Here is a 27,545-nt window from a genome sequence, read left to right as displayed (position 1 = left end):
TCCAGACAAGAATACTAGAGTGGGTTGCCATTCGCGTCCTCAGGGGATCTTCCTGAAGATCTTCCCAGCAATTTAACCGTGGTCTCCTACACTGCAGGCAGATGCTTTACTGTCTGAGCCACCAGAGAAGCCCATGTTTATATATAGGTGTATACATTTAAAAGTGTTTGAGGTGTATGCCAAATACACATATACGTACTTTAAGTGTGTATGTGAATATTATATACAATGTAAATAATACAGCATATGATATATATATATGTATGTAGTGTTTCATTCTCATTTAATTATACGTAATTTGCCAATGGTTAGAGTCATTTTGCTCCACTTGTAAAGATTCAGAAGCCCCTTTGGGGCTGCCCTGCACCTGTGGTTGTCTGTCTTTCCGTTGCTGGTGGTTCACCATCAGTTTTGTTCCTGGTTAAGAGATGTTTGTAGGTTATGATTTTCAGAGACGCCTAATAGTTGTAGAAAATAGGTTCAGTCAATTAGCTTTTATTTATTGGTTGTTTGGACCATGTCCCTTAATATGCTAGTAGTGTGATTATACCAATATTATCTTTTAAATTTAGAGATTTATGTTTCAGTTCATGATTACTCAACTGAAAACACTGGACGATTTCATGTAAGCCAATTTTTTCTTTTATCCTGAAATTTATTGTGTAGCAGATGAAACAGTTGAACAAGAGTGATCTCCAGGTTTCTTCCTAATTGTCAGTTGCAGGATTCTTTAATTGTATGGTTTACTTCTTAAATAACTGCCTCATTTTTAAAGCATAGTTTGTATATAATTCACACGAACATTCTTACTTCCAGGGTCTGGAACCCAGGGTCTGGAAGCTTGTGTGGAGAGAAGGCAGGTACGTTTGAGTTATGTTACAGTGTCAGGCTCCTGAATTTTGTGGAAAAGTAGATGGGTTCCTCTAGGAAAAGCAAAACTGCTGCTGAATTGACCTGAAGAGTGTGAACTAGAGAGCAGTTAGTGGTGGTAACGTCACCCAGGGGAGGAAGTGGGTGGGCCGGCGTTGGTGTTTCTGTGCAGTGTGACAGCTGCAGAAACGCAGAGCTGAGACTCCCTCGCGTGTAGGCTCCTTGAGGGCAGGGGTCTCGCGTCTCTGGCTCATCATCCTGTCCCCAGCACCAGTGGCGATGTCTGACACCTGTGTTATGTCCCCACATCTAGTTATGTGGTCTTGGGCAGTTGGTTTAACTTTGTTTCGGTTCCCCCACCTGTAAAGTGAATGAAAGCATGAGTACATGAAAGCAGCAAGCCAGCGAGAAACGTTAGAGCTGTTTGGCCGGCCAGCCTCGAGGTGAGCAGAGCTTTCCCAGGGAGTTGGGTGCAGGGAGGTCAGGATGAATGTTTGGCAGTGAAAGAGCAGGACACACCACCCTAAAGGAGGAGGCAAGAGTGACGTGTAAGATAACATCTTATTATAAAAAAGCATTGAAAACCAAAGGGTACAACCAACCACTGTCCTCTTTCATGCTACAGGATTGCTGTTTCAACTGTCAAGTGGAGTGTTAGAGTTTTGCTGTATTAAGAATGTTTCATAGTTGGAATAACCTTGCAGTTTTCAGGTAGCCGGCTGCTACCTTTCTTGGCCTAAACTTTTAAATGTGAATGTAAATTAAATGCGTTTAAACAGATGGTCTCTTTATGCTTTCCACTAAAATTTTTTTCATTCCATGAGGAATTTATCACTGCAGCAGTTTATTCTGTGCATCCATAACTGTTTATAGCACTTAGGTTTCTGAGTTAAATATTGATTCACTTAAAAATCAAATGAAGTCTCTAATCAATATTTCTTGCATTTTATGCATAAATAAATTCCTAGGGAACATAAATATGTCCCTCAATAATTCTTATAGAACTTTAGTTGCAGGCAGAGGGACTTTTATAGAAAAAAAAAAAAAAGACTCTGGCTAAGAGACACAGAGCCCCGAGTAACAGGAGCAGCAAAGGGTCAGGATGAGATCTTTACTTGTAAAGTGTGTGAATTAGAATCGTGCTGTTTTCTGTTGCGGTCATCACACTCAATGGACCGTCTTCCTGTCGTCTCCTTGGAAATCTGGTAATGTGTTTTTTTCCCTCCTCAAAATGTATGTTTACCGAATCACTTAAAACATGGCCTAGTTGTATCAGGGGGCTGATTTCCTCTAATAAATATCTAGTTTAACTTTCAGAGCAAAGTGAGATTTCATATCACAAAGGGAAGGAACTTGGGTTTCACTTCCAACTAAGTATACTTGCAGATCGAGGTGATGACTCGTAGAATTTTCATCAGCTCCCTCTGTGACATTTTGGAGAGACTGCTCTGTTGGGTTTCCTGCAGACTCTGATGCCTGGGGAAAGGTTTTTACATTGCACCTCTATCATAGATGTTGAATTTTTCATTTAAAGGTCAGCTGTTCTTGTTTGTCTGTTCAAAGACTCCTTCTTTGCTATATAATTAGTATAAAATGTTTCCAGCCAGTATTTATTATTCAAAGCCTTATAATGATGGGGATTCTGAATCTTTGTATATCAAAAGCCAGCTTAGAATAACGGTTATTGTATTCTGGAGCCTGCCGGCATTGGTACCCTGGCTTTGCCACTTGCTAGTTAAGTGAAGTGAAAGTGAAAGTTGCTCAGTCCTGTCCGACTCTTTGTGACCCCATGAACTATACAGTCCATCTAATTCTCCAGGCCAGAACACTGGAGTGGGTAGCTGTTTCCTTCTCCAGGGGATCTTCCCAACCCAAGGTTCAAAGCCAAGTCTCCTGCATTGCAGGCAGATTCTTCACCAGCTGAGCCACAACGGAAGCCCAAGAATACTGGAGTGGGTAGGCTGTCCCTTCTCTAGCAGGTCTTCCCGACCCAGGAATCAACCCGGGGTCTCCTGCGTTGCAGGCGGGTCCTTTACCAGCGGTGCTGGTTGTGTAACCGCAGGCCAGTGGTGTAACTTTGCTGCGGAGTCCTGGTCTGTAAAGTGGGCATGATGATAACCGTACCTATTTCATAATGTTGTTGTAGGATTAAACCTGAGTGTGTCAAGTGCTGAGAATATGCCGGGCCCAGAGCCAGCTTCGGAGAAGGCAACGGCACCCCACTCCAGTACTCTGGCCTGGAAAATCCCATGGATGGAGGAGCCTGGTGGGCTGCAGTCCATGGGGTTGCTAAGAGTCGGACACGACTGAGCGACTTCACTTTCACTTTCACTTGCATGCATTGGAGAAGGAAATGGCAACCCACTCCAGTGTTCTTGCCTGGAGAATCCCAGGGACAGGGGAGCCTGGTGGGCTGCTGTCTATGGGGTCTCGCAGAGTTGGACACGACTGAAGCAACTTACAGCAGCAGCAGAGCCAGCTTGCGTCATGTAAACGAGTACTCCTCACTGTTAACGGTGACAGCGTTGCCCTTAGACTTGTGGCCACAAAGGGAGGGTCCAGTTTCCTTTATACTGTGACTCAGTTCACTGTGAGCAACCTTTGTTGTCAGATTTCTCTGATTTCACAGGCCCCAGCTCTTGTCTCTCTCACGTGGCTTCCATACGTACTTATTTCACAGTTGTACTCTATAGGAAATAAATATCCCTGTGAGTTTTGTGTGTGTGTTAGTATGTTGGGACTATATCAGTTTGGCATATTGAGTATGCTTGGTGAAATTATATGTGGATTTATATATTCCTATGCCATTTAACAAAGATGATAAGGATTTTTTTTCCCTTAAACCTTTATTTGATAGCTTTTTCTCTTTATTTGGTACCTTTCCTTTTTGCTCAGTGACAGCAGTGTATTCCTTCAGTCTCAAGAATGTGATGTCAGTGATATCTTCTGACCCAAACACTGAATCTTCTTCTCCCCCCATCCCCTGGTTTCATGAAGAACCGTGGTGGTAGAGAAACAGCTGACAAATGTCAAAAGAGCGCTGTGGGGGGTCTAACCTGATTACAAACCTATAACTACCTAGAATCTTAGGTAAGTCTAATCAAAATAATGTGATTATCTTTTCCCTTTAAGCTTAGAGTAAAACCTAAAAATTAAGAAGATCCTCCTTCTTACTTGGCTTATTTATTGATCTCGTTTCTTTTTTTTAAATTCCCTTGTAGTTGATTTATAATATTTTGCTTGTTTCAGGTGGACCGTATGGTTCGGTGTTTATTTATAGACTCTGCATCATTTGATTTCATTTCTTTACAGGCCTTCATTCTCCAAAGTAAACCTCTACAGCACATCGTTTGCTTTCCTCCGTCTGCGAAGTTCTGGAAACGTTCTAGGGAATTGATTTGCTGTGACAGTCAGCACTGTGTTCAGGGGTGCAGACAGATCTCATCTAGAATGAAACCTGGCGTCTTCACCAGGTCCCGGGAGTCTCCTCAGTTCCGACCTGCTTCCTCTCTGACCTTATCCCCTGCTGCTCCGCCGTTTGATCCTATCAGCTGAGCCCCCCACTACTCGGTGAGGGTGCCGAGCCTGCCCTGCCCCAGGACTCCTGGATGCCCCTCTCCCCGAGCGCACCCTCCTTGGATCCCGGGGATCAGTCGGGTCTCAGTGCCCGTGTGGCTGTGTCAGAGTTTGTACCCCACCTCCTGTGTAGGGTGGCCCTTCTGTCACTCTCTCCCCGCTTCCCCTGCTTTAGGTTTCTACGCAGAATTTACCTCCAGCTCAGACATGAATGTATGTCTTACTTGTTTACCATTTGCTCTCTGCTCTCATGCAAGCGTGTCATGGACACGGGCTTGTTCTGTATCCCCTGCCCCTTTGTTTTTGCTGTTGAGTCACTCAGTCGCGTCTGCCTCTTTGCGATCCCGTGGACTGCAGCACCCCAGGCTCCCTGTCCTTCGCCAACTCCCATAGCTTGCTCAAACTCATGTCCACTGAGTCAGTGATGCCATCCAACCATCTCATCCTCTGTCGTCCACTTCTTCTCCCACCTTTGATCTTTCCCAGCATCAGGGTCTTTTCCAGTGAGTCGGCTCTTGGTATCAGGTGGCCAGAGTATTGGAGCTTCAGCTTCAGCATCAGTCCTTCCAGTGAATATTCAGGGTTGATTTCCTTTAGGATGGACTGGTTGGATCTTCTTGCAGTCCAAGGGACTCTCAAAGAGTCTTCTCCAGCACCACAGTTTGAAGACATCAATTCTTCAGTGCTCAGCCTTCTTTATGGCCCCAACTCTCACATCCATACATGACTACTGGAAAAACCATAGCTTTGACTAGACGGACCCTTGTTGGCAAAGTGATGTCTCTGCTTTTTAATATGCTGTCTAGGTTTGTCACAGCTTTTCTTCCAAGGAGCAAGAATCTTTTAATCTCATGGCTGCAGTCACCGTCTGCACTGATTTTGGAGCCCAAGAAAATGAAGTCTGTTTCTGTTGCTTAGTAGAAATTTATGATGGAACATGGCAGGGACTCAAAAACTTTGTTGAATTAAGTGACTAAGTTATTATAATATTTCCAATTTCACAGTTACCTACTGTGCATTAAATCTTTCTGAGATTATCTTTAGATAGATTTTGAAGGTGGGTCTGAATTATTGTCTAGGTAAAGTGTTCTGTTAACCATCTTTATGGAAAAAAACAATTCTTAACCATTTCTAAAGATATAAAGTGTTAGAATTGATCTGACCTAAGATTAAAGAAGTTAGATCTCTCTGAGACCGTGTTTACAGATCATATAGCATGTATTTCTTAAAGATGAGGAAACCAGGGTCTGGTTCTGTTTGTGGGTGTGTGTGTGTGTGTGTCTGTGTTGTGGGTGTGCCAGTTACACAGCCTCAGCGGCAGTGCCCTGACTCGTCTGTTATGTAGTTCATTGTTATTACCTTGTACAATATAACTTTTTAATTTCCTAGTAAATTTATTTTTTCTTGGTTTTTTTTTTTTTTTTTTTTACTTACTGCCTCACCCACAAGCATGTGCTGTGATCAGATATTCTCTGCTTTCTTAAGTCACATAGTTGTTACAAGGTGCTGGGTGGACATGGACGATCTTCTGATACATTTCTGCCTTCTTTGGAAATCTCCACTTTGATGTCTCCTTGTTAACAGAGTCAGTATTTGCAAGAGCAAATTCCTCAAAGTTCCACCTAAACCTGACACTTTTGTTGCATTTCTTTAAATAATTCATCCTGGTTGCTTAAGCCAGAACCTGTGGATTGGTGTGGGGGGGGGGGGCGGGGACAGTATTTTTAACTCTCCCTGTGGCCAATCCCTTGCATCTGGGAGGTTGCCCAATTCTGCAGAGCTTCCTTCTTTCCTGGAGGGTCTCTATTAGCTGATGTGACCCTCTACCAAATGTTGGCCTTGGCAGAAAGTTTGTGACTTTGTTTCTTGTTGCAGAAATCGTCCTTTAAGAAACCAGTCAGATTCATCAGATGATACTGTGTGTTATTAGCGAGCAATTCATGACTTTCCCTTAGGGAGGACCATCAAGGGCGTAGGGGGAAAGTCTGTAGTATTTAATACAGTGGTTTGGGCTCTGGTGTGCCCAGGAAATTAGCTTAATGTTGTTATAATTCCTCGTTTTGAGAATGCATTTTCCCTCCTGTTACACAGTTAATTATTTTCTCAACAATGAAAAAATACTTTCCTTTTAAAAACAGTTTTCAATGAGCTGTTTTAAAAAGCCATCTCTCTGCAGATGTAGAAATCGAGTAAATTAAGTGCCTTTCACAGCTCTGTGAGTGCTTTTAGCCCATCAGGTGACACTGAAGCTTTTAAAGTTGCCTCATTCACAGCCAGGGAGCACAAGCAAGCTAAGAATTGACATCACTGAGATCAACCCCATTTTCATTTCCCTCTGGTTCAGATATATAAGAGAAGTCAGTGTGGTCTGAAATTGTTAAAGAGAAGCAGCTGAATGCCTCCTAGTGGTATATTGTGTGGGCTAATTAAGAAATTTTAAAAATAATATTTATAGAAGGAATATTTTAAATTATTAAAACTTGTAAATGCAAAGTACTAAAACCCTGTGATGATAACATTCCAAATGGAACAAATACATTTTTTGCTATATAAAAATTAATTCAAAATCTTAACCAGAAAAAATATAATACATATGATGAAGATGACTATATTTTTAATCAAGATTTTTATGTTTTTGGTTCAGATTAGATTATTGCAACTGACTTTTAAAAAATTTAGTGGAACTATTTTGCACTTAAATATAGACAAATGTTGCTACTAAGATTGAATTGCTTTGTTTACATTTATCCCTTCAATTTGACTACTGTATGAACTTTAATTTCTTTGTATGATAAAACAGAAATAATGCCTTATAGAAATTTTGTGGTGCATTTTCAGATAGTTTTATTTTTGAATTCCATTTTTCAAGTCGAATGAAAACTTTTATTCATTCAGTGTCTTGAAAATGCAGACTATAGTAAAACTTTAAAATGAGGAAGAATGCTGATTTAAATATTGCTTTAAATGCTAAAAAAAAAAAGGTCTCAAGACTTAGACAAATACAATTTAAAATGTAAACGAAGTCACAGGGAAAGAATTCAGATGAGGGTCAGTGGGCGGGACGCGGGGGGGAGCAATATCCCTTTGTTAAGCATTAAAAAAAATTTAATTAACTGCTTGCCAAAACAAAACAATTAAAATGGCAATTACCTTTAAAATAGCATCAGTGTATTTGCAGCTGTTGTGGTATAAAGCTAGGAAGCACGATGTTAATCTGAAAGGAGCAGTTTAAATATGAAATTATGATGTCCTTGGCTTCCTGTGGTACAGCTGTCGAGCTCGGGCAGCGCGCTGGTCAATGGTGACATTCTCCGTGTCAGCGAGCAGCGTCTCCTGATACCATCACCCGCGGTTCACACGTCGCGGCGGCTCCAACTGTCGAACGCCAGGTCCCCCGGCGCTGCCGCAGCTTCCAGGCTCCCCCGCCTGGCTCACGTTTCATTCTTTGGCAATTTGCCCTAATGATATCCCTGCGGAGCCCCCAGCCTCGCCTCCCCCCAGACCGCATCACGGCGCATTCATCCCAGCGAGCCGGGCACGGGCAGCACACGCCGTAATTTCCCGCAGTTGCTCCTAAGACGCTGGCCTGATGTTTCAGGTTTACTTAGGTTCTTAGTTTTGACCCCAAACAGTCTATGTTACGAAGCTATAACCGTCCGTGTAAGATGCCCAAGAAGCTACTTTGCTGTTTATGCATTTTTCAGGACGGCTTCTGAAACATGAGACTTTTTTTTTTTTACAAGCAGAATTGATCAAAATAATACGATTCAAGATCATACATGGCTTTATGAGCATGGTCCATCTTTGGTAACTTGAGCGTGTCTCTCCGTGTGGAGGGTCAGCGGCCACTCACTGTTGTTTTCCTTTTACACTTTCTAGTTAACTGCCTGTCTGCACGGCTCGGTCGCCCTGCTGTACCCCATGTACTGGCAACACATATACATCCCGGTGCTCCCCCCGCACCTGCTGGACTACTGCTGGTAAGTTGGCTCTGCCGGCTCTCGTGGGCCCAGACTTGAGGACTGGGAGACGCCGCCTCATCTGCAGATTAAGTAAGCTTGGAGGGCTTACTCGTGTGTCTGTGTATGAATGAGACCTCTCAAATCCGACATGGAGATCAGCAGTAAGTATTAAAAGGTGGTTTTATGAAGGACAGGGTGGTTCTTTCCAAAGGTAGCAAGAATCTATTCTTGGCAAACATGAAGTTCTTTAGATTTCCTTGAGTTTGTTCTGTGGTCATTGAGATAATTAAATGCACAGATAGAAGCTGACCCAGTCTTAACAGCTGTGGTTAGGAACGTTTTGCAGAAGTTGTAGTATCAGTCAGAGAGCCTGTGTCCCAGGAGTTAGAATTTGTCTGCAGAGTCTTTCAGAATCCAGGCTGTCTCTGTAGGGGCACATGTCCATCCCCTCCACCCCAAGGCACGCTTTCCCACACACACTTCCCCCAGTAGCACGCCTGGTACAGATACCCGCAGAGGGCTTGCCTCGAATGCAGGGTTTCCCTGAGTTCCTGGTGGTGAAGTCAAAGCCTCAGCCTTGAGCCACTGTGAAAAGCAGTGTTGACATGTGTGGAAGTAATTCTGAAACACTTTTTGGCATCAGAAACACCTGCTGGTGATCTCACAGTCTGAATTCCGCTGGGCCTCCAGAACTGCCCCCGTCCTATTCCCTGGAGGCTGACGGAGAATTAGCCCCTCACGCAGCAGCCCTGTGGTCTTCCTCAGGACTTAGGGCGATCGTCTTCTGCAGGCAGAGCTCAGTTCTTAAGAAGTCAGATAAAGTTTTTTACTCTGAACCATCCACGTGCACATGGCTTCCCTGGTGGCTCAGATGGTAAAGAATCTGCCTGCCAACCAAGAGATGCAGGTTTGATCCCTGTGTCGGGAAGATCCCTAGAGAAGGAAATGGCAACCCACTGCAGTATTCTTGCCTGGGAAATCCCATGGACAGAGGAACCTGCTGGGCTATATCGTCCATGGGGTTGCAAAAGAGTCGGACACGACTGAGTAACTAAAACAACAACATCCATGTATGTGCACACACACACAGAAAGGAAATGATTTTGACCATAATATATTTGTTTTTATCACAACCAATGTTAATTTTTAAAAAAAAGCTTTTTTAGAAATGAAGTAGTTATTTTATTTTCTGATTTCATGGAAAAGCACATCAACTTGACATGTTTCAGGGTTGAAATGATCTAAGTTCATACAGTGAAGTTTTCTGTCAAGTTTTTATGACCAGGCCTCTTCCAAACAAGTGATTTTAATGACAGTACATATATTTTACCACATATCAATTAAACCCACCTACTGTGGGCTTCCCCAGCATGGTAATGTTACTAGTATTGATAATGCCATGAAGTAAGTTTCCAGTGACTTCCCACTGCCATCCTGCCCTTTGGGTGCTGGGAGGCAGAAACAGTTTGGAAGGAAACTGTAGGTATGTGGTTTAATTATACTGCAAAGCACCACACACATGTCTGAGAGTACAGCTGGCTCTAGAAATAGCTGTCTTGGTACTCACTTTAGAGTCTTCTTCTCTCACCAGAATACTTAGACTAGACCAGCATCCTCGAAGGCAGGAACCACGATTCTTTCACATCAACATGTGCAGTAGATCTTTGCACATAGTATTCAGCAATTAAAACTTACTTATTTTCAATTTTGACAAAAGTATTAGAAAATGCATTGCTACATGATTTTAAAAAATCTATGCCAATGGAGAATCCCTTGGACTGCAAGGGGATCCAACCAGTCCATCCTAAAGGAGATCAGTCCTGGGTGTTCATTGGAAGGACTGATGTTGAAGCTGAAACTCCAATATTTTGGCCACCTGATGTGAAGAGCTGACTCATTTGAAAAGACCCTGATGCTGGGAGGGATTGGGGGCAGGAGGAGAAGGGGCCGACAGAGGATGAGATGGTTGGATGGCATCAATTACCGACTCAATGGACATGGGTTTGGGTACACTCCGGGAGTTGGTGATGGACAGGAATGCCTGGCGTGCTGCAGTTCATGGGGTTGCAAAGAGTCGGACATGACTAAGCGACTGAACTGAACTCAGTGGTTCAAGAACTAACACTTCTAATTGTGAGGTTTAAAATTACATTTTGTCATACATAATATTAGTGCTATTTTAATTTTTCTGTAGAAAATGTTCTGAAATCTTAGGAGGTAACATCCCTTTAAGTTCCATTCTCTGTAATGATGACACGTTTAAGACGTCCTGAAATGCTGTGTTTAGAAATGACCACTAACTCTCTCCAGAGATGTCTTACTGATACTTTCCAACTCTGCCCACATGTTCTTCTTTTTCGGCCGCTTCCCCTGAAATGAAGGAAGCTTGTTTCGTATCTTGTTTCGTATCTAAGTCTTAGTCATTTCTGACCTCTGAAATAGCCCTTTTAGGACAGGTTCTAATAGCCTGCGTGCTAGGCACTTCCCTGGTCCAGAGAGCAGAGCCATGGTAATGAAGCAAAAAGTTATCTGAGAGTTCCTAAACCTTAAGGTCACCGTGATGGGCTCCACTTCTAACATAGGAAGTGGGCAGTGTAATCTACATTCTTTCTCCAAAATAGCTGTCTAAGACTCCAGCTCTCTTTCCTTGTCAGAAAATCCCACAGATTGAACTAAGAAAATGGTTTTCTTTTTTCTGCATCTTTGCCACTGATCCTAGCGTCATAATGATGTGTGTGCAAAAGGCAGAAAAATTTGAGATCATGCCTTCAATCTCATATTTTTTGAGTAAAGAAATTTATATATCCCACTCCAAAAATGGCACTAGGAAGATGTGATGGGCTAGTTGTGTATTCGCCATCTCTTGAAGGTGGTTGGACTTGCCCAGACCCGAGGCAGTCCTGGCCCCTGGAAGCGTGTCTCTGGTATGGGGTAGACTCGGAGGGCCGCAATGCCATCTTGTGACCGTGGATGAATAGCGCATCTTGGTCGGCTGACGGAGGCTTGCTAACGGGTCAGCTCATCCTTCATGAATCCATCCCTTTGTGGACCTGACATTTAGTAAATGTGTGTTCGCCAAGCTGTGAGTATGTGACATAATGAATAGGACTCAGTTTCCGTCCCCTGGGGTCCCCAGACAGGAAGAACTTCCCACGTTCGTGCACAAGTGCATATGGGGAGCCCAGAGGAATACCGTGATGCCATAGGGTTTATGTCTGAGGCTCGTAAAAGAACCCCGATCGGAGCACCCAGGAGAAGTGCCCACCGTCTGCTAGGGTAGGAAACGACACCATCTGTGTTTTCCCCTTCCTCTACCAGTATCAGGGGAAAATGGGGAGTTTCTGCGTAACGGGTATAAAGTTCAGTTATTCAGCATGATTAAATCCTAGAGATTGGTATAATGTTGTGCTTTTACTTAACAGTTACTCTATTGTAGACCTAGACATTTCCATGGTAGGTGTTGATACACAGAACAGAACACGAAAAGAGTGCTTTAATGTAGGAGGCCTAGAGTGGCATTGCCACGTGTCCCTAACCTTCTGAGCCCTGAAACGCCCCCGAGGCGCTGAGGCCAGTGCCAGTGTGATTGCTCATTTGGGTGATAATGGTCGAGTCATTGTTTTTATGTTCTCTATCTGATTCTTTTTTTTTTTGAAAAGAACAGATTTAGCTTCTAAGAGAATAGTTTTTTTTAAATGGAAAATTATTTTGTTTAGACTACCCTAGCTTAATAGAGTGCTGCTGTTACAGTCTACCCCATGGGTGGCCTCCATAAGAAAAACCTAAAAAAGAAAAAAGCTACTACAAAGTAATTATTTTTTATTTTTCAGTAAAGATTAATTGCTACCAAAAAGAGGCTGCAGTCATAATAGAGCCTTCTGTATCCTGTCTTTGCAAAATAATTCCATTGACAGAAAAATCTAGAATAGTTTTACACATAGATGATAAAACATCTGTGTTGCCAAGGATCTTTCCCTGACTTATTAACGCCCTAATCTAATTAGGAGATTTCACTAGGGTAGCAAAATTACCTTTCATGAGATTTGGCTGACTTAATATTAGGATGTAGGCAATACAGTTTCATGAGGATGAAATAACTATTGAGTTTAGTCTGTATTCTGAAAAACATCATAATTATTTTAGGAAGGTGTGCTCTAGATTAATAATGTTTGCAGTCCAACACGTGTGTATTTTGGATTTTTCAGAAGTTAGTGAGATAAAACTACATAGAGATACACAGTGAACCCATAGAAAAAAGTTTCAGTTACTTTATGGGTAGAATTCTGTATTGGATTTTTATTCTGACTTAACAGTTTCTGTAAGTTTATTGTTTATGCTTCGAGAGGTAACTAGCTTTCATGAAGCTTTAAAAGTGTTATCTAAGGTGTGTTTGATAGGACTTCAGTTGGTTAGCTATTACTTTTGTCACTGATTTTTTAAAATCTGATGTATCCTGCCTCTCAACATAAGTAACATAGATATAATAATTATTATTTTTAGAAGGCTTAAATAGTTTGATGAACATTTATTATATTAAAATGTGCTTTGAGATCTGAGATTCCATGGTCTTCCTGTATTATAAAACTTGTGGTCAGGTTTCCTAATCTGGGGTGAATTGGAAAATTGTGCAGTAACTTTAATTTGTACTATTTTGTGAAAGTTGCCTGAACCCGGTCGTAGGAGCCCAGAGTAGTTAGAGGCACACATTTTCTGTCTTCTGTGGAGTCCCAGAAGGAATCCCAGTGGTGAGAACTTGGATGGGGAACCAACTAGCCTACTTTTATTTAAACAAAAGTGCAACAGTCCACATTTATTCCTTCTCTCTCCTTTTGAAGGCAGAAAATCTGTTAGATCTTCAGGATATCAAGGCCTATAAACAGTTCTCGACTTTCAGTCAAATGAAATATCCAGAATATCAGATCAATTCCAGATGGCCCATTGCATAGAAGTTTAAAAAAAAAAAAAGAGAGAAGGAACAAAGCTACAGAAGACAAAGACAACTGGGAATTAAAATCTAGGACGATATGACCAGACTAATGAGGAGTTAAATAAGAGTTTGAACCGCTCTTACTTTTTGTGAATTCTGGATGTGTGGATGTTAGTGGGAAGCCATTCATAAACAGATTAGGAACTGCTTGAGGTTACTTTGAAAACTGGATCTGCCAAGGGGCCAGTTTTGTTTGGTTCTCAGTAGCAAAGTGGACATGCCAGACTTTGGCCAGCTCAGTTCTAATAATGACAGGAATGTTTGGAAAATTATGCAGATCCTTAGAAAAAGAATATTATCTGTTTTCATTAACAGAAAAGGTTTGCATTAAGTATCACACAGAGATGTATATAAAAGAAATGCCAAATGTTTTATTTTAAAACAGCTACTAGCTTGCGTATCTTCTGTCACATTTGTAGGCACTTGTTCGTTTTCATGTTTCCTTGTTAAATAATAAGTTCATTTTGAAATGTCGAGTTGAATAATTTCCTCGCTGTATTTCATGAGAAATATTTCTGAAATTACTAGTAAGTCTTGACTTTGTGTATTATGAGCATCATTTAATGTCTGTATTCTCTGCTAGAACATCAGCCCCACGAGGGAGCGTGCTCTGTCTCTTCTGTTTACTGTGCCCTCACCCCGTGCCAGGTGGTGGTACCTGGGTCTGCTCCAGATACTGCGTTGAAGTAATTAACATCACTCTGAAACTTATTAGAGCGATTAAAAAATTTATTAAAATGATAACTTTAGTATCATTATAGGTTAAATAAATTATATTCATTTAATATTATTACTAAATATAATTTTATATGACAGTTGAAAGTGGGATACAGAAGAATGTATGGAGTTTAAATAAAAGGCACAGGACGTGAGTGGAAAGATAGCAGAGAAGTAGGATAGTGAGAGTGGCGGTGGCGGCGATTATTTATCTTTGCATCTTCGGTTCCCAAAATGTACCTGGCACACAGTAGGTCTCAGTAAACACTTTATGACTAACTGACTCAAAAATTTTGGTGTATGTGTGAAACCATGAATATATATTAATAAAATCATGTAAGAATCTAATTAAATAAAAAATTATACAAATACGTGTGAATAAATTTGATGATTCTTCAAGATATATTTGATAGGAAGTATATGGAAAAGATTCATCTTAGACAATGGGAGACCCTAATATTCTCCTTACATAAAACAAGGTTTTTTAAACGTTATTAACTCTTCATTTAATTATAATTCTGTGATTTTATATACATCAACCTTAATTTGAATATATTAGTGGCCTCAGATTAAATTTGAGTTTTCTGAATGGAATAATTTTAACAATCTATCATGTGCTATGTTAGAACCCCCCATTTATCAATGTATTTTTTAAAGCATTCTGAATTACTGTATCACTGTTTCAGTTTTAATGAACTCTGTGAATATACGTGTGTATTTTTAATTTAGTGCCCCCATGCCGTACCTGATTGGAATACACTCCAGCCTCCTAGAGGTGAGTATCTTTTAGACATGAGATAAATTAATTCGTAAAAGTAATAGTTAAAACAGTTGTGTTTTGAGAGAATATCAGTTGAATAGTACAAGGAAGTAACTAGCTGCATATTTAGAGTATACGTATGTGATCGTTTTCCAAACGGTGATATTGAAATAATCGTATTTAATCAGTATGCACAGTGGCTATTTTCAGTGGCCTGAGACCCCTGAAAGTAGCTTCTGTTTGGTTGCAGTCATGTGTTAAGTTTTAAATACTAAAAACTTAGTCTTTAAACCATCTTGATGATGCTTGAGATCTTTTATATCTGTTTCTCTTTCAGAAGATATATTTCTATATTTTTAAAGCAAAAATTTTTGTAATTATGAATCATAAAGGGCAAATTTTTATTTTGCGAACTTCACTATAATCCATTATATCAAAATTTTATCAAAATGTGTTTTAATACACTAATTATGAACTTTTAAATTAGAATATAGCTTTTCAAAAATTTTAATTTTCAGTCCTGTTGGGACTTAAAAATGTAGGGGTTTTTTTAACTGTCATTTCAGAGTGACTTTTGTCATTTGTTATCACTGTAATGGAAAACCTTGACCTTTAAACACCTCAAACTTGAAATCAGTGAGATTTCCAGAGAGGACATCTTATAAGATTAGTTTCTAAAAAGTTAACAAAAGTCTTGGGTTAGTTGCCTGGCATCATTATGCCAGCTGATTTGTTCAAATAAATTTCTTTGGCTGGTTGTCCATATTGTACTTTAACCCAGTTTCTGATAAGCAAACTTAGTGAGTTAGATTTGGTTTAATGATTAGTCATTATCGCTGTATCAATCCTCACTTTGCTGATCAAGGAAGATCCTGGGGATTATTTTTAAAACTCCTGAGCATCTTTTGTGGAGAGAGTATGCTTTAACCATTAATAAAGAATACATCTTAATGAACTATAGTGGGTTTAGTTTCTTTTTAATTTTGAAGCCTGGATTGCAAAGCGTGATAACTCTGTATGTTGTTTATTTTTAGAAAACTTCTTAAAGGCCAAGGTACTTGTAGTGAAAACAAATTGTATAAGATAAAACATAAATAAGTAGGTATTTAATCTGCTAGTAGAGTGTAGAATATATGACCGGCATTTTATTCATGTAGTTTGATTTCTTGCAAAAATTTAACCATGGTTGGTTGGCATGATTTTTTTTTTTTAAAGTCATCGAATTTGATTTTGATGTTAGTGCACATATCTATTAAACATACCTAACAGAACACATCATTTTTATAATACATTTATTTATGCAAATGAAAAATATTTGAAGTGGTTGTACCTGTTTTATTATTTTGCATAATGATTCTATATCAACCTTTAAAACAAAAAAGCTTTTCCAGAATACTGCAGCAGGTAGTACATGCTCTAACTATTCCATAAAATTTATCACGTTTATTGGACACCTGTTGAGAAAATCATTACCTTTTTAAAGAAACAAATTTAAGAATTTTTTACTCCTTATTGTCTTGGACAAGCAGTCCTTTCTACCTTTCAAATGGCTCTTATCATGAAGTGAGACTGCATGAAGCCACAATTAGATCAGCTGGAATCTCTGCTCCTTTTATACTCTGAACTTATTAAGCTGTCTTTATTTGGCTTTATTTGGTTTATTTGGCTGAATAGTGAATGAGAAACTATACCAGGAACTTCGGGAATGTCTTCAAACCAATTGGGTACCATTGAGTAACTTTCTTCTTAGTCTTTTACCAGGAGACACACATCCTGTATCAGAATTCCATTCTTATATGGCATTATTAGGCAGGTTTATTTTTAGCTAAAATTCTAATCTTTAGTGCTTTTTAAATTTTATTTAAGTGGAATTACAATTAAAATACAAATATATTCACACATTTTACACGTGAAACAGGACTGGCTAATTTTTCGCATTTTGTTTGGCTGCAAATACGACTGATTTTTTTTTCTTGGGGAAGTGTTGAAATATCCTCTTCCCTCTCCATCAAGAAGGTTTCAACACTTTTTATCAGTTTTACAAAGACTTTTAAACCTAATTGTTCAAAGATAGGAACTAAATGACTTTCTAAACCTTTTACAAATTATTTTTATGTGGTTATAAGTAAAACCTGGCTAGGAATCTCTTTTTAAAATGTTTAAGTTTGCTTCTGAAATGAATGGTTAGGGGCATTTTGTTCCCCCTGAAAACTAGACTTTAGGGATAAAGTCCAGGCAGACTAAGGCCTATTAGTGATAGGGAGTAAGTCCGCAGAAGCTCCCAGTGCAGGGCTTACGTCACTGAATGATTCTAGACAAAGTGTCGACCCGGTTTCACAGCATCGTTTGCTGGCCGCCGCCATGTCCCTCCTGGCGTCTATGTGCAGGTGTGTGCTGGCCTCACCTGCAACGAGGGCGACGGGCGGGGGACGCCAGCAGACTGGGTGGCTCAGCATCCTGTGTTGTCCTCAAGAAGACTTTCAGCCTGTGTCCTGATAGTATCTTTTTATTTTTGAGGGATAAAAAGCACATTCTCTTTCCACACTTTCTTACTCTTTCCTCACCAAAATAAGTTCATGAATTTTGTGAGACAGAAGAGTATGGGACAGAGGAAGAGATGCCATTTCACAGGCCATCTGACCTTTTATTCTTCTTTAGAAAATAGCAAAAGCTAGGTTTGGAGGGAAATAAAAGAGAAAATACATTAATCTGAATTAAAAAAAAAAAAAAACATTTAAATTGCATACTATCTCCACCCCCTTGTAGAATTGTTCTCACTTTAGAGAGGCTCAGTGTATTGATTTATTGAAATGAATACATTTTCCATTCTTACCGATTGTTCCCTATAACAAATTTTAATGTTCAGCTATTATCAGACTTTTTTAATCTAAGAGAAACTTTGAAAAAAGTATACATTTCATACCAAGACTAATTTCCTTTATTCAGAGTTAAGTGTTAGTGATGTTACAAACATTTTGGGATCACAAAACCATTACTCTGGGCTATTTAGATGAACTCACTTCATTCCCTGAAAAAAAGCATCAGGTTTCTGGATTATCTTTACTATTTCTGTTTAAAAGGCAACTTAGAATTGAAGATGGAAATTAAATTTAAGGTATACTTTTTCCATATAAATGCCATTAATATACACATATTTTTCTTCATAAAATAGTTATTTTTATAGTTATGCTATAGTTGATTTGTAGATAACTACATATTTACATATGTAAATCTCTTTTACATATACATATACACATGGAAGGGAAGTGAGTTCATAAATATTTGGCACTGATATCACTATTATAAGTGATTCTCTGTTAATTTGTTAGAAATGGCCATCTTCTGAATCTTACTTTATTTTTTTTTAATTGAATCTTACTTTAGAATAATTATAGTGTCTTTTACAAGAAAGGGTTTCAGAATCATGTGTGCGCTTGAGAATCCATATCCCACATAGACATTATGGCTTTCTTAATTCATAAAAACTCCCTACTTTAGACTTTCATTTTCCTAGCAAATTTAGAATTCTGCCCAGTACACAGATATTTGAAATTCTAAATAGATCGCAGAAATTCCAGTCGTGGCTAACTTAAAAGATTGTCCTGGCCAATTTAATATTTAGGGTGTTTAAATTGAAAAATGGCTGTTATTCTAGAATGTCACTTTTAAAACTATTGCACTGAGATTAATTGGTCGATTGCTAGTTGAACTATGCAATTATGGAATTCTGAGTTGATGGATATATTTCATTAATGTACATATTACTTATTTTCACTAGGGAATAACATTTGCTATCATTTAAATAAGACTAATAGAATTATATGATTTAAGTAGACATATTAGTTTAGATAGGAAAAATAAATTATAAATGTTTCTTTAAGGATACAACTTTAATAGATTTGTGCATGCATTGGGATCATTTGGCCATTTGACTAAGCTTTCAAACAAATATGACAAGTCACATAGTTGATCTGATAGGCTGTTAAATTTGATCCTTTTTATTAATTTCATTGGATAAAGAATACAACAAATTCTGTATTACTGCTGTCATTTTTTCTTATTTAGCTTTCACTTTTAAGTCATCATCAACTTATACCAAATTGATACGGAGATAATAGAGGAAATATTTACTAATTTAAAACTTGATTTACTACTTAGTCATATTTATTGTTTTATGTTAACCCTGAAGTACGATTTATGCTAAAAATAGCTCTAGAACTGGCTACAAGTTCCTGTATCATAGGATTGAAATTCAGTTGGTAAAATTTAAAGAATATAAATATTTACAGTTTATTATAGCTGTGTGCTATTTTGTATTTGTTGTAATATCTCTTTGGTAGTTAGATCCCATTTAGTTGCTCCGAACTAAATTAATATTTTTAGGTGAGTAAACATTCTATTTTAAGTACTTTTTACTCTTACCATTTTGAATGGTTGTAGATAGACTTTCGCATAAGGCAAAATTGTTTGTATTCTTTCATAGTGTAGAATTTTCCTTTTTTTCTAAGGCCAAGGCATTAAAATTAATTTTCTCTACATGTCTAAGCTCATGATAGTTTTGGAAGGAAACTATACTAAGATGTATGTTTATAATTGTGTTTTTTAAACAGAGAGTGAAAAATAAATCACTGGAGGATGTGGTTATGTTAAATGTTGACACAAACACTTTAGAATCACCGTTTAATGACTTGAGCAGCCTTCCAAGCGATGTGGTAAGTGTGGAGGGTGTTTTGTGGTGAACATACGTGTGTGTTTTCTCCTGGACCCTTGAATCACCAGGAGTTGCTTTCCCACTTTTTCTGTCTGAAATAAAAGGGTTGCCTATGTGCATGTGGTGTGAGAGGAAGCAATGTAGAGCCTCAATTTAATATTTTTACCTTTTGGCAGTCGAGGAGATGTCGAATGGAGCATCACATTCCTTATTGTAAGAGCAGGATCGTAATTAAACAGCTCGATGCATTCATTAGGCAGAGTTTCTTTAAGCACAAGTCTCTTCATCTCATCTTAATCATTATATTACAAAGTAGGCATTTCTGTCTGCCTGGTGGCATGTCTTGCAGAAGAATGAGCGAGTTTTTGAAGGCAAGAAGAAGAAGGGGGCCAATTATCGGCTTTTGCTTCCCTGCCACCTGCCAATGCTTTTCCTTTTAATTAATGAGCTGATGGCACTGGTCAATATAATAAGAAATGCTTGTACAGTTGGGGTCAGAAAATTCTGGCTTTGATCTCCCTCAACTTTCTGAAACATTTATTTGTTTTCTCTAAATTATTTCAGTTTTATTTTTAATCTTTTCTCTCCTGCTGAGGGCCGCAAGAATGAAAACCTACACTGTCATTTGCTCTGGCAGAGCACAGACTGCTTACTTAGGATTCTATTTGTAAATTAAACTGCAAACCCAGTTTGTCATAAAAGACATCTGATCCTTTTGAAATGACGAAAACTGTCTTTTGTCTGTAAAGGCTGATAAATTAAGTGCCAGCTCTCTTTTGGTCTTTGATCTTGCAGAGGTTTGTGTGTGTGTGTGCGTGTGTGTGTGTGCATGTGTGTGTCTGCAGCTTATAATAGGATATATTCTGTATTTTGTGTTAAGTGGTTTTCAGAAATGCATTTTTTTGGCCTTTGTATTACTTAGAACAGGGTACAAATGCAGATTGTACTGCTTCTGTATATATTCTAATGTCTATTTAAAAATACCTATGTAACATAATTCTAATTTAAAATAACTCCCTTTTAAAAATCCATTTATTCAGCTATATTAAAATTTGGAAATAACCTTCAAAATATTATTTTCAGTAATATTGCAAGTACTTTGAAATCATTATTAGGTTTGAGTTTTTAATTATTTTTTTTTCAAACTCAAAAAATACAACAATACTTGCCTTGATTGCTTTTATGGCTGCTGATAGGAAAAACGTGACTTTAAAGTCAAAATCAGATTATTTATGCCCATAAATAACCTAAAATACTTGCTGACCTTGAAGCAAATTAACTACTTTATCTCACTGTAGTAAAATGTGTGCTATGTATGAATAAATCCAAACCTAGGCCAGTGAAGAATTATATTATCTTTTTAGCTCATTATAACTAGATTGCCTCATTATAAAAATTTTGCAGAAGCTGCTAGAAAGGATTAGAGTTGTTCATTTAGAAATCCATCAAAGTAGTCTTCACTAGATAGGGACATAATTATGAAAATAAAGTCCCAGCTTTTAAGAGTGTTTTCCTTAAGTGCATATAGTCCCCACAGTTAATTCTCTAAGAGAGGATTTTTTTTCCTTTAAATGAGGAATAAGAAAGAGAAAGAGAAGAAATCAGCTTTCTTGTGTTACATGAAAATGTTTATAGTCAGCTCTAGCTCTAGCTGATCATTACTTTGAGGAAAACAGTCTTTAATAGTAATTTTTTGATAGGTGATTCTGTTCAAATTGAGAACTGCTACTTTCCTAGTAGAATTAGTTTGATATTTAAACATTTATTTAAATATGTGAAGTTAAACAATATTCACAAAATGTAAAAAACCTAAATGTGTACAATGACAGAAGAGATCGTCCCACTGGTTAGTTATAAGCCACGGTTAATGAAACATAACCGAAATGGTAAAGAATATTCATAAAAAGGAACTCTGCAAGACAGTGTAGAAATAGCTATTGTATTTGTATGGCTGAAATTAAGGACTGCAGACTTAGACAGATTTGAAGAATGAATAACCTGAAATAGTTCTCAGATGGAGCTAGGACTATTTACTGCAAGTGTGAGATGTTCTAAAGTTAAAATCCTTTTCTGAAAATATTTCAGGTGGTTGTTTAATCCATCTCTAATAAATTTAGGTTTTTCATCGGTTTTCCAAAGTAGGAAGGAGTATTTCTTACAGTGGGGAAATATGATCAAGTATCCCATCATACTTCCTTTAGTTGTAAATGTTTTGAGTGAGATGTGTTCAAGTCACAAATGATAGTCCTGAATTGTTTTGTGGCTTAATAAAATATGCTTGAAGCCTGAAGAACATTACTGTTGGTATTGTTTGATAATTTAATAAATTAACTGATATTCAAACGGGGGCCTTTAAAAATCGTTCACCCAGACACTTATACTTAGAGGCTGGACGGCTTTCTATGCATATGCACTTTATTATCGTGTCAGCTTGACCAGTGGTCTTGGCTGTTCAAAGGTCAGTGGTCACAGTTGTCCTGAATTACTAGTTCTTTTTTCCTATGGACCCTCTGCTGTGTTGCATGCTGTAATCTTCTTAATGGCTTCATTCCAATATTCACACATAATATTTTAGATTTATTGACTGTTAGAAATACTACCATGCCAGTAGCAGTTCCGCTGCTCTTAAGGTATTTAAAATTGGAAGAATAAATCAGGCCAAAGCTTTCAGGAACCCTTTGTTTTCCTTAAGGGAAAGGAAAAAAAAACCCTCTTCCTGTCTTCTGACAAGAACACTTGTTTTTCGATTTCATCATTTCACTATAGATTTGGATCATTAAAAGAAGAAAAACAAATTTTATTGGGAGTGATTTTAACGATATTGATAATTACATGGAATAACTTTTAAAAGCAGTCGACCCATTAAAATATACTTTTGTAGTTTTTGTCTACAAATACATTGTCATTTTATTTTTTTTAGTGGCTGTGCCAGATATAGGTACCTTCAAACATATGTCATTTGAGTGTTTTGAAATAAAAGAATAAATTTTATGGCTGTGTAACAATATTAGTTGCAGTTACTGTTATTGTGATATGTTTTTAAGTGGGGGCAGAAAAAGCCAGTCTGTATTAAATATAACATTTGAAATCTCAAATGAGTTCATTTTAATTTAAGAAAATGCACCATTGAGACCTCCTTCATTGCACATACATACATTATACAAATTTAGTTTTGATTATGTAATAATTTAAAATATTTCTAGAGTATTAGTACTCATTTAAATTATTATCATCCTTAACATTTTTGAAAAGTAAGAAGAATTTGAAAAGTAAGGAGAATTGTTACTGTTTCAAAAATGAATAGGATACCCCACTTGTGGGAAAATTAAGCTAATTCGAATTATAATGAGATATAGGAAATCTGTCTTTATGTGCATATTTAGTTAAAACAATTATAAACTAACTCTTACAGAAGAAAGCTGCTTAGAATTGACATCTGAAAAAGTCACATGCATTAGAATATTCATTACTTAGGAAAGCAAATTTTGACCTGTGTGGCATAACTGTCTTTAAATAATTTCAACTTACTAGATTGTGAAAAATAATATACTCTGAGGCAGGTCAAAATATTGACTTCTGTGCTAGAGGAGAGGGTGAAGGCACGGAACTGTACTGTTTCTGGTGTGGCTGGAGCTTTATTTCTTACAAGTTGGTTCTCAGACTTTAGGGCCCAAACACTAGTGCGTGGTCCCTCTCATTTGAACGTGGTACACAGGGTACTGAGTACCTCTTGTTGATGTAGAAGCCCACTCACCATTCTAATCTTGTTAAAGAAATATCATTATGACTTATTTCACTTAAATTAGGATTGTCAGCACTGTTTTAAAAACTCATTTTCATGTTCTGGGTAGTGCTATTGGAAAATGATTTTCCGTTTTCTGTTCCAAGGTTGTGTAGAAAGCGCAGTTTGCACATGGAGCGTTGTTGCACCTTTCACGCGGGCCAGTGTGTTACAGGATGGTGACATTCAGTGTGAAGCGTATTTAATTATTAAAACGTTGAAAAGGCCTTATTATAAAACAGAGTCCTCTAAAGCGTGGTGCGTCTGAGACTTTCAAGTATCACACGGAGGACTAGGTTAATGGTTTTACCATGACATGAACAGGAAAGACACAAATTGCTCCGATTAACTAAAAATCACTACAAGCCTAAAAAACTAAAGGGAAAAAACCCAAACTCTAACTAAAATTTTTAGATCATCTAAATTCAAGTGAGTTAATTCATTTGGGAATATGTTTGGGAAAGAATTGGCTTTCTTGGAGAATTTTTAAAAGTCAGTTTAAATGCAAGTATATAAATAAATTTAACTCTTAACCAACTGTACAAGTAGGTCAGTAAATATGTTTAATTCACTGGATATTTCCTCTAATCTAACATGAAGGTTTAATATGTTAAATTGTCATAATATATGTTATAAAGAAAAAAAAGAGGCCCCAGAGAATATTCGATTAGTTCCAGGTTCGCCAGTGCTCTGCTGTAACCCTTATCGCGTTTAGCAGTGACCGAAGCCCCAGGAGACCTCTCACGTGTCCAGATGAGAAAGATAACAGTTTGACTTGGGTTCTAGAGTGATCTCGAGGACGTTGTTTTGTTTAATAGGGTAGACTCCAGGAGACACCCCTGTCCAGCTAGTGGACCATGCAGTGTAGGCACCCAGTCAGCGGTCCTGGGAGAGAACCGAGGTTGCGTTTCTTCCGCCCTTTGGAGCGGACGTTGCTGTTCAAGTCCCTGTTGAGAGTTGCTTCCTAGAACGCGCTCTAAGGGTGTTTCCGTCTGACTCCCACAGTAATGACAGGGAGAAGCCTGGAAGCAGGTTTAATCTCTTCCTCTGTGGCTCGAGGGCTGCCGTGTGTCTCCTGGCCCTGGAGAAGCGGGGCGTGGTGGCAGGCACCGGGCTCCTGCCCCAACTTCGGCTGTCACGGGGGCTCCCTTTTCTTCTCAATAGTTAATTTCAGAGATGAGACTGTTTACGAAGGTTTTTTTTTTTTTTGGTCTGTGAGTATGAACAGATCCTGCTGTGTTTTCCTACTGTTTTCTCAGTGTATATATTTTTTAATAAACTTTCAGTACCAAAGCATAATAAAACAAAAATTAAAAATGCAAAATCTTAATTAACTGGGCTTCAGGCATTTAAAAGATCTTCACTGGTTTCTCTTGGCTGCAGCAGAGAATCAGTCCAGCCCTGCTCTGTCCCTCCCTCCATGTCTCTGTACATTTGCCATTTGAAAGTTGATTTATCATTTGTTACTTTTAGTGATTTTTTTCAGTGCTCATGAGTTTCCTTGGTTTTCTCATGGCTTTTCATTTCCGTCTAAATTAGCTAGCCTTTCTCCTAATACCTTTTCTCCTCCTGTGTCATCTTAAAAGTTCCCTTCTCTTTCTTCTTGCTGCCTCTCTGTGTGTGTGTGTTTATGTATTTAATGTAAAGACCTTGATTTTGGTTTTAAAACAATTGAAAAATTCTGCGTGTGTGTTTAAGTTCTTGAGTTTTCCATATTCAAGAGACTTTTTGTGCACACGATGTTGTGAGCACTCTCACGATAGGGGTTCCCAGATCCTGCTGACGGGATGACAACTTGGTGGCCTTCTCAGGGAATTCTGGTCCCTGGATCCTGGGCCCCGTCACAGACACTCTGTTCACTCAACTAGAGAAGTTAGGATGAAGTGCGCTTGGACAGGTTGTTGATTTGTTCATTCTCTCATTCAAATACTGATGAGGCACCAACTATATGCCGCACTGGGAGCGGAGAGGACGAGAAGATGTACACTCTGCAGTCCTGAAGCTCACGTTCCATCAGCTGAACACAAGCCCTGGCCACACCAGGTCACAGTGCTGCAGGGAGATGGCTGGCTAACCCAGCTAGGTTATCCAGGCCCCTAATCCTTAGGTAATCCTAAGCCCCTCGGAGCTTAGGGTTTCTGCTACCAAAGAGAGAGTGAGAGCTCAGTGAGATGCTGGTGGACTGACAGCACCTCCGCTGTAAGAGAGCCCAAGTGAAATAGCTGTAGTCAAGCCAAGAGGCCACTGTTACCTGCCTGTAAACTCACATATGCCTTATGTGGTTCAACTCGAGACGTCAGTACGTCTGTGCAGAACTGGCCTGAATGGTGGGTGTGAGGAAGCCACGCAGAGTGGGAGGAGGAGGGATAAGCGTATGCAGAGGTTCTGCTGTTGGCAAATTCAGGAAGGGAGAGAAGCCCTGTGTAGCTGTGGTGAGACGCACAGAAGTGAGAGTTACACACGATGAGGTGGTAGAGATACAGCAGGAGTGAGAGCATGAGGTCACTGTTTCTTGTTCAGGACTCCAGGCTTTACTGGGCCTTTACTGGAGATCCATAGCAGAGGAACAATCGTGCAGGCCACTTAGGCTTGTAAAAACGCCGTCTCCAGCGCTAGGTCCTGAAGGTCCCTGGGTCTGACGAAGCAGAATGAAGTAGGAAGATGGGTTGAGAGACCATTTGCAGTGGTCCAGGCGAGAGATGATCGCTGCTTGAACTTGATAGTGGCAGGGATTTGGAGCAAGGTGGACAGATTTGAGATCCATATCGGAGATCAGATGGCTGGGGCTCGGTGACGTGGTGTGCTGCTCATGGAAGACAGTGTCGAGAGGGCCTCCGAGGGTACTTTCTCACCTCCTGGATCTCGGAAGTGACATTGCTATTGAGACCCTGGCATGACGCTGGACTTGAGAAGGAGTAAGAGCGGTCTTGGTTGTCTTCCTTTTACGATCCCTCTGAAGGGAAAGCAGTTGTACATGACACCATATTTTAGGTTCCGATAGGTAATTTAAGCATTCAAAGAAACTGTCACGATGCCCTCTGCCAGTGTATCATGTGTTTTTCATTTAACAAATGTTAAAGGTTAGTGTTTTAATCCTTAAATAGAAGCATGTTAGAAAATTAAGACAAAAGGGTTCATTTTATTGCCTAAGAAACTGAACATTAGAAGGATTAAAGTGTAGGGATTTAATTTTGGGTTCATACAATGACCATAAGATGTTTCAGGGAAGAATAAAGAAGATTTTAACTTTGTAACTTTTTTTTAAAGCAAGATATCCTTTGAAGCATTAGCTCTTCTGAATGTATATAGTTTCTGGAGTAGAGTTCAATTAGGAATATGGATACTTAAAGATATCACAGCGCCCTGTCAGGACACATGGTTTATCCCAATATTATTCCTGAACGTTTGTGTCTACCTTCTGTTCTTTACCCTGATGTTTCTCTTTGTGATCCTAAGAAATGAAATGAAAATTAGTGGGTTATAGTGGTTGATTTATTTTTCCTGAGAAGCCACATCTGAAAGTCAAGTTAAGAGAGAAACCTGTCACTTCCTTGAAAAATCTCAGCTCCTCTATGTCACCTCCCTTCCTGACCCCCGGTTAGCATCATTGTTTCACTGCTCAGACCACGTGCATGTGGCTTGCACTCTTAATTTATGCTGTTTTTTGTGTTTACTCGTGCAATTCCCTCCTTTTACTCATAGTCACTTAGTGCTAAGAGGAAAGGGTGAGAATTGGAAATATTATTCACGTTGCAGTGAACTCTGACTATGCTTAGACCCAGGCTGTAATTCCGGCTGCTCGGAAGCCTGGATGCTCATTGTAGGAAAGGAATTTGAACACTTGATAAGAGCAGTGAAATTATGTTTATTCTGAAGTTTTTTCACATTTTTTTGGGGAGGAGGGTCTAGTATGATACCTAATTAGACTTAATTTATATACAGACTAAATATGTCAAAGTAAAACATCAGTTTTGAAGTCATCCTCAGCCATCAAACATTGCAGGTTACTTTCTTAAGAATAAAAAGAGAAAACAGTGGATGCTTTTTCAGGAGGCCATGATAGGATTTTGTGATAATAGCTGTGTTACCAAAGTTTCAGGTGCTTTGCTGAATTCAGTTACATGTGAGTATAAGCTTTAGGATATCATGGAGAGATGTACATTTATGTCAAAACTAAACTT

General features: G+C 38.8%; 1 protein-coding gene across 8 annotated transcripts in view; it reads left to right on the top strand.

The window, feature by feature from the left end:
• The window catches only part of DENND1B (DENN domain containing 1B), a 270,596-nt gene that overhangs the window by 154,543 nt on the left and 88,508 nt on the right, over window positions 1-27,545 (top strand). For all 8 annotated transcript variants that reach the window (XM_024976901.2, XM_059875836.1, XM_024976899.2 and 5 more), the window contains 3 exons: window positions 8,326-8,426; window positions 14,842-14,887; window positions 19,483-19,584. In XM_024976901.2, coding sequence (XP_024832669.1) covers window positions 8,326-8,426; window positions 14,842-14,887; window positions 19,483-19,584 — 249 coding nt within the window. The remainder of the gene's footprint in view (window positions 1-8,325; window positions 8,427-14,841; window positions 14,888-19,482; window positions 19,585-27,545) is intronic.

This window comes from Bos taurus, chromosome 16 (assembly GCF_002263795.3).
Source record: "Bos taurus isolate L1 Dominette 01449 registration number 42190680 breed Hereford chromosome 16, ARS-UCD2.0, whole genome shotgun sequence".
NCBI lineage: Eukaryota > Metazoa > Chordata > Mammalia > Artiodactyla > Bovidae > Bos > Bos taurus.
This window is presented reverse-complemented; position numbering and strand designations above follow the sequence as displayed.